Genomic DNA, 12,415 nt, shown 5'->3' with positions numbered 1-12,415 from the left:
CATCAAGCCAGTGTCAGCGCCTCCAGCAGATAACTGTATAGAGACAGTTACATACAGGGTATAAGGAGTTTATTTTAAGCCTTGGCAGATTTTTTTGCACCGTCTGCCTGGTGCAGAATATTATCCACCTCCTTTCAAGGGGCTTATCCGAGTTGTCCTGCTGACACTATTCATTTGTTTGATGGGAAGGAGCGCTCTACTCTGCCTTTTAACTGGGGGTGTTCTGCTCCTGTTATTCTCCTGCCTATATCTCTTCTTGATTATGGTTATAAACTATAAGAGCAAAAAGTTGTAAGGGCATATACAGTTCTCTCTCTCTCTCTCTCTCTCTCTCTCTCTCTCTCTCTCTCTCTCTCTCTCTCTCTCTCTCTCTCTCTCTCTCTCTCTCTCTCTCTCTCTCTCTCTCTCTCTCTCTCTCTCTCTCTCTCTCTCTCTCTCTCTCTCTCTCTCTCTCTCTCTCTCTCTCTCTCTCTCTCTCTCTCTCTCTCTCTCTCTCTCTCTCTCTCTCTCTCTCTCTCTCTCTCTCTCTCTCTCTCTCTCTCTCTCTCTCTCTCAATTATATTCCCCCCCTACAGATCTATACAACCTACTCTACATTTTAAAAAGTGAAAGGAAATTCTAGAAAATGTTCAAAATTATTATGATATACATTTTTTTTACAAAGATGTCTTGATTGCGTATCTCTTCACACTCCAGGGATAATATTTTTTGGAAGCACTGTTGGCAGCCATTACAGCTGTGAATAATTTGGAATAGGATTCTAACTTTGCATTACACTATGTCATTGGATGTAGGTAAAAAGTAGTGTGACATTTTTTAAATTCTCTTATGTTGATGACTTTTTACAAATCCAATCAGTTTTCCACATTGATTCAATGTCATCACATATCATTTTTGTTGTTGATGTGACCTGGAAACAACGTTGATTAAACCTGTCTTTGCCCATTGGGAATATTCCAACCTCGACTCTACATTTTCAAGCAGATTTAAGTCAGGACTGAGACTGGACTATTCAGGAACACTCACCACCTCTTATACCCTGACTACACCACTCGCGTTGCGTACGTGAGCGTTGCAAAAAGAACGATTTTATGTGTGGATTAATTGTTGGAGTAGAGGACCTTGTGCATTTCAGGTAAAATAACAACTCAAATTAGGACAAATTAGCTAGCAACAGCAAGCTAGCTAAATAGGACAAATTAGATAGCAAGTGCAAGCTAACTAGCTAAATTGCCATACATGTTTAATGCTTTTCGAGCTATCCCGAAATTAATGTCATTGGTTCAGAGTAGATTATGGATTAAATAAATGATTTTCCTCATCAATCTACACACAACGCCCCATAATGACAAAGCGAAAACAGGTTTTTAGTCATTTAAAAAAATAAAAACAGAAATACCTTATTTACATAAGTAGTCAGACCCTTTGCTATGAGACCCGACTATTGATCTCAGGTGCATCCTGTTTCCATTGATCATCCTTGAGATGTTTCTACAACTTGATTGGAGTCCATCTGTGGTAAATTGAATTGATTGGACATGATTTGGAAAGGCACACACCTGTCTATATAAGGTCCCACAGTTGACAGTGCATGTCGGAGCCAAAACCAAGCCATGAATCCGAAGGAATTATCCGTAGAGCTCCGAGTTCTGGGGAAAGGTACCAAAAAATGTCTGTAGCATTGATCAGGGAGGTGACCAAGAACCCGATGGTCACTCTGACAAAGATCCAGAGTTCCTCTGTGGACAACCATCTCTGCAGGACCCCACCAATCAGGCCTTTATGGTAGAGTGGCCAGACTACTCCTCAGTAAAAGGCAGCTGACAGCCTGCTTGGAGTTTACCAAAAGGCACCTGAAGGACTCCCAGACCATGAGAAACAAGATTCTCTGGTCTGATGAAACCAAGATGAAACTCTTTGGCCTGAATGCCAAGCATCACGTCTGGAGAAAACCAGGCACCGCTCATCACATGGCCAATACCATCCCTACAGTAAAGCATGGTGGTGGCAGCATCATGCTGTGGGGATGGTTTTCAGTGGCAGGGTCTGGGAGACTAGTCAGGATCAAGGAAAAGATGAACAGAGCAAAGTATAGAGAGATCCTTGATGAAAATCTGATCCAGAGCACTCAGGACCTCAGACTTGGGTGAAGGTTTTACCTTCCAACAGGACAACAACACTAAGCACACAGCCAAGACAACACAGGAGTGGATTCGGGACAAGTCTCTGAATGTCCTTGAGTGGCCCAGCCAGAGCCCAGACGGGAACCCGATCGAACATCTCTGGAGAGACCTGAAAATAGCTGTGCAGCGACGCACCCCATCCAACCTGACAGAGCTTGAGATGGGATCTGCAGAGAAGAATGGGAGAAACTCCCTAAATACAGGTGTGCCAAGCTTGTAGAGTCATACCCATGAAGACTCAAGGCTATAATTGCTGCCAAAAGTGCTTTAATAATAACTTCTTAGGGCTAGGTGGGACGCTAATAACCCACCTCGACAACATCCGTTGAAATTGCAGAGCGCGAAATTCAAAATACAGAAAACGTAATATTAAACATTCTTGAAAATACAAGTGTCTTACATCGCTTAACTTCTTGTTAATCCAACAGCATTGTCAGATTTCAAAAAGGCTTTACGGAAAAAGCATAACATGTGATTATCTGAGGACAGCGCCCCGCCTACACCAGCATTAAAAACATCTTCCAAACCAGCGGAGGTGTCACAAAAATCAGAAATAGTGATAAAATAAATCACTTACCTTTGAAGATCTTCCTCTGTTTACAATTCCAAGGGTCCCAGCTACACAACAAATGGTTGTTTTGTTCAATAAAGTCATTCTTTATATCACAAAAAAAGTTTCATTCAGTAATCCACCCGTTTCACTTGTTCAACATGCAGGAATCCGAAAAGTTACCAATAAACTTCATCCAAACAAGTCAAACAATGTTTCTAATCAATCCTCAGGTACCTTAATATGTAAATAAAGGATACAATTTAAGACGGAATGTAATATGTTCAATACCGGAGATAAATAACGAAGTGCGCGCCCTCATCCACGCCCGCCACAAGACTACAGTCAAAATGAGAGCCACCTTGAAAAACTACAACTACTAATTCATTTTTCAAAACACAAGCCTGAAACCCTTTCTAAAGACTCTTGACATCTAGTGGAAGCCATGGGAACTGCAATCTGGGAGGAATTCCTTTGAATATCTCATAGACAAGCATTTGAATGGACTGTGACCTCAAAAAAATACATTTTGGATGGATTCTCCTTGGGTTGTCGCCTGCCATATCAGTTCTGTTATACTCACAGATATTGTTTTAACAGTTTTAGAAACTTCAGAGTGTTTCCCATCCAATGCCAGCAATTATATGCATATCACAGCTTCTGGGCCTGAGTAACAGGCAGTTTAATTTGGGCACGTCAGTCATCTGAACTTCTGAATACTGCCCCCTAGCCTTAAGAAGAAAGTACTGAGTAAAGGGTCTGAATACTTTTATTTAATTATACATTTCCAAAAACTTCTAAAAACTTGGTTTTACTTTTTTCATTATGGGTTATTGTGCGTAGATTAATGAGGGGGAAAAACTATTTTATCTATTTTGGAATAAGGCTGTAACGTAACAAAATGTGGAAAAGGGGAAGGTCTGAATACTTTCTGAATGCACTGTATGATGCCCTAAGTGTTGTGCAAGGTTGGTAGAATCTTATTCAAAATTTATCACATCTAGAATGACTTCAAAAGGTGCTTCCATCAAATATTAACTCAGGCGTGTGAAGACATATGCTATCAAGACATCGTAATTTTACATTTGTATTATTTAGGACATTTTTCTATAATCTTTCTTTAAATGTGGAGTAGGGTGTGTAGGTCGTTAGGATTATTTTAGAATGTAATCTCTTGATAGATTACATTTTATGGCAGCTAAATGTGACCATATTACTTACCTAATGGTGTGGAATACTGCCGATATGAGGAGTTCATTGTATATGGCAACAGTCATGTAGCGTGGTTCATGGAAGGCTGACGGTACGGTCCAGACAGCATAGCAGAGGTACACTCCCCACAGAAGAAACAGGAACTCAGCTAGATAAGGAGAGGTCAACAATACAGGTGGGTTAGACCAATGTCCTTAACTATAAAATAACTCTAAATGTCCTTAACTCTAAATGTCCTTAACTCTCCCAAAAAAATAGCAGAGATACAGTATATACTGTATACAATACACAATGACTGCTGACTGAAATTAGATTCTGGAAGTTCTGTATTATTTACGGCCACCATTGTTGCTTTGGTTTGTACAAAATGGCAGCAATACGATTCAAGGGTGTCCTCATGTTGCCTTCAAAGAAAATGCAGTGTGCACTGCGGGAGAGGGCACTGCTTTGCGGAAACTTTGGCCTATTGGATTGCTGGGTTTGCCTATTGGATTGTTGGGTTTGCCCATTGGATTGTTGGGTTTGCCCATTGGATTGTTGGGTTTGCCCATTGGATTGTTGGGTTTGCCCATTGGATTATTGGGTTTGCCTATTGGATTGTTGGGTTTGCCCATTGGATTGTTGGGTTTGCCTATTGGATTGTTGGGTTTGCCCATTGGATTGTTGGGTTTGCCCATTGGATTGTTGGGTTTGCCCATTGGATTGTTGGGTTTGCCCATTGGATTGTTGGGTTTGCCCATTGGATTGTTGGGTTTGCCCATTGGATTGTTGGGTTTGCCCATTGGATTGTTGGGTTTGCTTATTGGATTGTTGGGTTTGCCCATTGGATTGTTGGGTTTGCTTATTGGATTGTTGGGTTTGCCTATTGGATTGTTGGGTTTGCCCATTGGATTGTTGGGTTTGCCCATTGGATTGTTGGGTTTGCCTATTGGATTGTTGGGTTTGCCCATTGGATTGTTGGGTTTGCCCATTGGATTGTTGGGTTTGCCCATTGGATTGTTGGGTTTGCCCATTGGATGGTTGGGTTTGCCCATTGGATTGCTGGGTTTGCCTATTGGATTGTTGGGTTTGCCCATTAGATTATTGGGTTTGCCCATTGGATTGTTGGGTTTGCTTATTGGATTGTTGGGTTTGCCCATTGTATTGTTGGGTTTGCCCATTAGATTATTGGATTGTTGCATTTGCCTATTGGATTGTTGGGTTTGCCTATTGGATTGTTGGGTTTGCCCATTGGATTGTTGGGTTTGCCCATTGGATTGTTGGGTTTGCCCATTAGATTATTGGGTTTGCCCATTGGATTGTTGGGTTTGCTTATTGGATTGTTGGGTTTGCCCATTGTATTGTTGGGTTTGCCCATTAGATTATTGGATTGTTGCATTTGCCTATTGGATTGTTGGGTTTGCCCATTGGATTGCTGGGTTTGCCCATTGGATTGCTGGGTTTGCCCATTGGATTGCTGGGTTTGCCCATTGGATTGTTGGGTTTGCCCATTGGATTGTTGGGTTTGCCCATTGGATTGCTGGGTTTGCCCATTGATTGCTGGGTTTGCCCATTGGATTGCTGGGTTTGCCCATTGGATTGTTGGGTTTGCCCATTGGATTGTTGGGTTTGCCCATTGGATTGCTGGGTTTGCCCATTAGATTATTGGATTGTTGCATTTGCCTATTGGATTGTTGGGTTTGCCCATTGGATTGCTGGGTTTGCCCATTGGATTGCTGGGTTTGCCCATTGGATTGCTGGGTTTGCCCATTGGATTGTTGGGTTTGCCCATTGGATTGTTGCATTTGCCTATTGGATTGCTGGGTTTGCCCATTGGATTGCTGGGTTTGCCCATTGGATTGCTGGGTTTGCCCATTGGATTGCTGGGTTTGCCCATTGGATTGTTGGGTTTGCCCATTGGATTGTTGGGTTTGCCCATTGGATTGCTGGGTTTGCCCATTGGATTGCTGGGTTTGCCCATTGTATTGTTGGGTTTGCTTATTGGATTGTTGGGTTTGCCCATTGGATTGCTGGGTTTGCCTATTGGATTGTTGGGTTTGCTTATTGGATTGCTGGGTTTGCCCATTGTATTGTTGGGTTTGCCCATTGGATTGCTGGGTTTGCCCATTGTATTGTTGGGTTTGCCTATTGGATTGTTGGGTTTGCCCATTGGATTGTTGGGTTTGCCTATTGGATTGTTGGGTTTGCCTATTGGATTGTTGGGTTTGCCTATTGGATTGTTGGGTTTGCCTATTGGATTGTTGGGTTTGCCTATTGGATTGTTGGGTTTGCCTATTGGATTGTTGGGTTTGCCCATTGGATTGTTGGGTTTGCCTATTGGATTGTTGGGTTTGCCTATTGGATTGCTGGGTTTGCCCATTGGATTGTTGGGTTTGTCCATTGGATTGCTGGGTTTGCCCATTGGATTGTTGGGTTTGCCTATTGGATTGTTGGGTTTGCCCATTGGATTGTTGGGTTTGCCCATTGGATTGTTGGGTTTGCCTATTGGATTGTTGGGTTTGCCTATTGGATTGTTGGGTTTGCCTATTGGATTGTTGGGTTTGCCCATTGGATTGTTGGGTTTGCCTATTGGATTGTTGGGTTTGCCCATTGGATTGTTGGGTTTGCCCATTGGATTGTTGGGTTTGCCCATTGGATTGCTGGGTTTGCCTATTGGATTGCTGGGTTTGCCTATTGGATTGCTGGGTTTGCCCATTGGATTGTTGGGTTTGCCCATTGGATTGTTGGGTTTGCCTATTGGATTGTTGGGTTTGCCCATTGGATTGTTGGGTTTGCCCATTGGATTGTTGGGTTTGCCCATTGGATTGTTGGGTTTGCCCATTGGATTGTTGGGTTTGCCCATTGGATTGCTGGGTTTGCCTATTGGATTGCTGGGTTTGCCTATTGGATTGCTGGGTTTGCCCATTGGATTGTTGGGTTTGCCCATTGAATTGCTGGGTTTGCCTATTGGATTGTTTGGAGCAAATTCGGTTCCTCCGCAAAATGTTTGTGTGTGCGCCAGCTAATGCTTTTTTCTAGACACTTCAAAGAATATGAAAAACAATTCCATTTTTAATGAAGCAGCCTTGAATGTTTTACCTGTTAAACATTCACTGTAATTGTATAAATAATGAATCAATCAGAAGTGTCAATGGTGCTATATCTAAGTACTAAAAACGAGAGACACACTCTAAAAATCCTTCCCTCAAGTTTATTTTGTTTTAATTTCAAACAAAGTTACAAAAGAAAATTCAGTCGGCCAAAATGAGACCTCTCTCACCATTGGGAAGTATAATGGCCTCACATCACTAATCTCCACTCACACACCTTTCAAAAGGCACAATTCACTGGGGGACAAGTGGCCAAATGTACTGCCCTCCGCCTGTCGTTTGATGCACAAAGTGTTGATGGCTGCACATCATGTAGTTACTAGCCACTGACATTTGCTAAGGAGAGTTCCCTTTCTGCCAAAATTGATTTCCCAGAGCTTGACTGCCAACCCACTTCCTTGTTGCCAAATCTGCTGATTGCCAGCCCACTGCCGTATTGACAGATCTGCTGATTGCCAGCCCACTGCCTTGTTGACAGATCTGCTGATTACCAGCCCACCACCTTGTTGACAGATCTGCTGATTGCCAATCCACTGCCTTGTTGACAGATCTGCTGATTGCCAGCCCACTGCCTTGTTGACAGATCTGCTGATTACCAGCCCACCACCTTGTTGACAGATCTGCTGATTGCCAGCCCACTGCCTTGTTGACAGATGTGCTGATTACCAGCCCACTGCCTTGTTGACAGATCTGCTGATTACCAGCCCACCACCTTGTTGACAGATCTGCTGATTGCCAGCCGACTGCCTTGTTGACAGATCTCCTGCTGGAGAGGGATCCTCTCTAGTGTTCCAAGGTCGCTGGGGATAGGCAGACTGTAAGGCAGTCCAAGTCTCTCTTCTCTCCTTTATTCTATGTTCTCAGAACTGCTCTCTGTTGTCTGACTTAATGTTATTTGGGAGCGCATAACTGTGACACTAATTTACATTCCTTTCTAAAAACTGTTCTCAGAACTGTACAGTAGTCCGTGTCTCTCCTCTCTCCTTTATTCTACGTTCTCAGAAATAGATCATATTCATTCGACACCAAATGGAAGAAAACGTACTGAAACAGGGAGGGACTACTTGGACTTACGGTTTTCTGTTGCAAAACTGCATGCCCCAGTTTTCAGAACTGTCCACTGTCTGACTCACCGTTACTCAGGAACCCATACCATTGACCCTAATTTACATTCCTTTTCCAAGAACTGTTCTCAAAACTGTAAGGCAGTCTCATGTTTCCTTTATTCTATGTTCTCAGAACTGCACCCCGTTGTCTGACTCACTGTTAGTTTGGAGCCCATAACAGCAAGCCTGATTTACATTCCTTCAATAATTAACACCAAAGACAACATGGGAATCATGTCGGATTGCAGATTATAATTTATAAATAGTGATTGGAGTGTATTATTATTCATGAATATTCATAAACCACGACGACTTATTATAAGATACTTAGTATTTAACCAGTATGCATGGTGAGCTGTTTGTAAATGCTGGTAGGAGGGATAATTCATTTGAACTGACACAGACATGATCAACACTTTTTAAAAACATTAACTACAAAATAATTCATATAATTATTATAGAGCCCCAAATAAAACTGTTTTTTAAAACCTGATAGCACCTTAGATGAGTGGGTATCGCCCTTCAGCCTACTCCCAACCCACACTGCCCTCCCCTATCCTGCACCGCAGACCGACCTCTCCACCATGTATATGTACAGGTTCACTAGCTGTCTCTGCCTTCCCTGCGAAGATGCACAATGTTCTTATTATGCCTTATGTCAACAGCGACCTGAGCTGTCCTCCTCCTCCTTTACCTGAGCTGTCCTCCTCCTCCTTTACCTGAGCTGTCCTCCCCCCTCCTTTACCTGAGCTGTCCTCCCCCTCCCTCGCTATCCATATCTCTCTCAGGGTCCTCAGACAGAGCAGAGCTCACCGCCTCTCAGGGATTAGATGATAGGTCCTGATCCTCAGCTGCCTGTCACATTCCACTCTAGAAGAGGCTCGGCATTTCTCCTATTTTAACTGGTTATTTAGACTGATTAGAGTCCATTTGAGTTTCCACCGATAATCTGGCATCAGGAATGATGAAACAAACAACAACAATAGCAGCAGCAGTGGCGATGATATTATTTGAATTTTACGTTTGTTTTACCAGGGAAGACATATTTAGACCTAGGTCTCTTTTTGAAATGTGCCCTGCATGATACAAATATACACATTATACATAAAATATCTATATATATATATATACACACATTAAAAATGATGGCCTAGTCTGATGAGTACAGGGCAAACCCGTCTTGGTGATTCCTGGTATATGATCAAAATAAATCAAATCACAGCACATTTTTGGACTCATTCAGCAGTTTTTACCTGATCAAGTACAATACCATTGGAAATGATTGCTAAACTTAAGTTGAAAATTATGCTGTAGCTGCTTCCTGTTGGCAAGACATTGATAAATAGCCCAATGTCAAAACTCAGTTTTAAAGTGTCCAAATCAATAACCAATATACAGAAACTGTTTTGTGATATATTGAAAACCAAAACATTTGCTATCTACACATCATATTACTTATTACTTATTTTTTTAAACTTAGAGACATTTTAAACACTGTTGTTTTGTCAAGTGGCAATAAATCAGTCATCGATTAGGGTGGGATACTGTTCAAACTACCACAACTCAAAAACCACACGCTGAAATCAAAAGAACAGCAGACAAAGGTGTGGGGTGTAGCTATGTTTAAACTAACATTATTCAAGGGTCGGCAGGTAGACTAGTGGTTAGAGCGTTGGACTAGTAACCGAAAGGTTGCAAGATCAAATCTCTGAGCTGACAAGGTAAAAATCTGTTGTTCTGCCCCTGAACAGGCAGTTAACCCACTGTTCTTAGGCCGTCATTGAAAATAAGAATTTGTTCTTAACTGATTTGAAAAGTTAAATAAAGAATGAAACTTGGAAGAAACCTATACATGGTTAGTTAGATGAGAACTATAAGGAACATACCTATTTTTCTGTTAGTATCACACCCTGATCTGTTTCACCTGTCTTTGTGCTTGTTTCCAACCCCCACCCTGTGTGTTTGTCTGTGGCCAGTTTGTCTTGTCAAGTCCTACCAGCGTGTTCCCATGTCTTCCCAGTTCTGACCTTTCTGCCTGCCCTGTTCCTGCCTGACTGAAAGTGATATCACAACTTAAAATCGAGAAGGCAGGTTTATCTCCACCACCTTCTTCAAAAAAGTTTTTAATAGCATATCTGAAGAACTGCAAGCTATTGTTAATCTCTCCCTGTTCACAGGCACGAAAAACTGCTATGGTGAAACCCCTTCTGAAGAAAAGTAATCTAGATTCTTCAGCTCTTAGGAATTTTCGACCATTCTTAAGCAAAATTCTGGAGAAATTGGTTTTCAAACAGCTAAACGATTTTTAAGTGGCAACTGTATTTTGGAAAAATTTAAATCTGGTTTTCGTGCCCACCACAGTAGACTTAGGTAAAGTGGTAAATGATCTTAGAGCCAACACAGATTCCAAACAGCTCTCTGCCCTTGTACTATTGGATTTATGTGCTGCATTTGACACCGTTGACCATGATGTCCTTCTGGACAGACTGGAGAGGTGAGTTGGCCTCTCTGGTCCAGTTCTCTCAGGCTGATACAGAAAGACTCATCCATGCTTTTATTACAAGCAGTCTTGACTACTGTAATGCCCTCCTTTCTGGTCTACCCAAGAAAGCTATTGGTCAGCCTCAAAACATACAGAATGTTGCAGCGTAGGTACTGACCAAGACCAGACAGAGAGCACACATTACACTGGTTTTAAGGTCTCTGCACTGACTGCCTGTGAGTTTTAGAATACATTTTAAGATTCTTCTATTAGTTTTCAAATCAGTCCGCGATTGTGCACCCCGATACATGTCAGACATGCTTTTAAGTTATGTTCCCAGTACCCTTCTAGGCTCGGCCTAATTTATGTGCTCTGAAGTTGAGCTGGAGTTGCATGGAAAATGGTCCAGGAACAGGACGATGCCAAAGGACAAATCAGCCCTTCCCTCTCTTAGGGGCTAAAACATATCTCTGCTATATTATCCAGAGGACTGACTATAGAAGGAGTGATAGAATAATATTATATTATATAATAATACTATACGATAGAATAATACTATATGACGAATAATACTATATGATATAATAATACTATATGATGAATAATAATATATGATGAACAATACTATATGATATAATAATACTATATGATATAATAATACTATATGATATAATAATACTATATGATATAATAATACTATATTATATGATATAATAATACTATATTATATGATATAATAATACTATATTATATGATATAATAATACTATATTATATGATATAATAATACTATATTATATAATAATACTATATGATACTATATGATATAATAATACTATATTATATGAGTCCTGGCTCTGGCTGGGCCACTCAAGGACATACAGAGACCTGTCCTGAATCCACTCCTGCTTTGTCTTGGCTGTATGCTTAAATTCGTTGTGCGCTCTGGAGCAGGTTTTCATCAAAGATCTCTCTGTTCTCTGCTCTGTTCATCTTTCCCTCGGTCCTGACTAGTCTCCCAGTTCCTGCTGCTGAAAAACATCCCCACAGCATGATGCTGCCACCACCATGCTTCACCGTAGGGATTTCCTCCAGACGTGACGTTTGGCATTCAGGCCAAAGAGTTCAATCTTGGTTTCATCAGACCAGAAAATCTTGTTTCTCATGGTCAGAGTCCTTTAGTTGGCTTTTGGCAAACTCCAAGCGGGCTGTCATGTGCCTTTTACTGAAGAGTGGCTTCTGTATGGCCACTCTACCATAATGGCCTGATTGGTGGCATGCTACAGAGATGGTTGTCCTTCTGGAAGTTTCTCCCATCTCCACAGAGGAACTCTAGAGCTCTGTCAGATTGACCATCAGATTCTTGGTCACCTCACTGATCAAGGCCCTTCTGCCTAGATTGCTCAGTTTGGCTGGGCGGCCAGCTCTAGGAAGAGTCTTGGTGGTTCCAAACTTCTTCTATTTAATAATGATGGAGGCAACTGTGTTCTTAGGGACCTTCAATGCTGCAGAAATGTTCTGGTACCCTTCCCCAGACCTGTGCCTCGACACAATCCCGCCTCGGAGCTCTATGGACAATTCCTTCGACGTCATGTCTTGGTTTTTGCTCTGACATGCACTGTCAACTGTGGGACCTTATATAGACAGGTGTGTGCCTTTCCAAATCATGCCCAATCAATTGAATTTACCACAAGTGGACTCCAATCAAGTTGTAGAAAACATCTCAAGGATGATCAATGGAAACAGGATGCACCTGAGCTTCGAGTCTGACCTTCGAGAAATTCAGAGTCTCAT

General features: G+C 41.8%; 1 protein-coding gene across 1 annotated transcript in view; it reads right to left on the bottom strand.

The window, feature by feature from the left end:
• Positions 1–12,415, bottom strand: part of LOC118373446 (probable G-protein coupled receptor 158) — a 122,579-nt gene that overhangs the window by 16,497 nt on the left and 93,667 nt on the right. Inside the window, exon 8 of the mRNA XM_052463262.1 lies at positions 3,955–4,093. Coding sequence (XP_052319222.1) covers positions 3,955–4,093 — 139 coding nt within the window. The remainder of the gene's footprint in view (positions 1–3,954; positions 4,094–12,415) is intronic.

Source organism: Oncorhynchus keta, chromosome 15 (assembly GCF_023373465.1).
Source record: "Oncorhynchus keta strain PuntledgeMale-10-30-2019 chromosome 15, Oket_V2, whole genome shotgun sequence".
Classification (NCBI taxonomy): Eukaryota; Metazoa; Chordata; class Actinopteri; order Salmoniformes; family Salmonidae; genus Oncorhynchus; species Oncorhynchus keta.
Note: the sequence above shows the minus strand (reverse complement) of the source record. Positions and strands in the feature narration are given on the sequence as shown.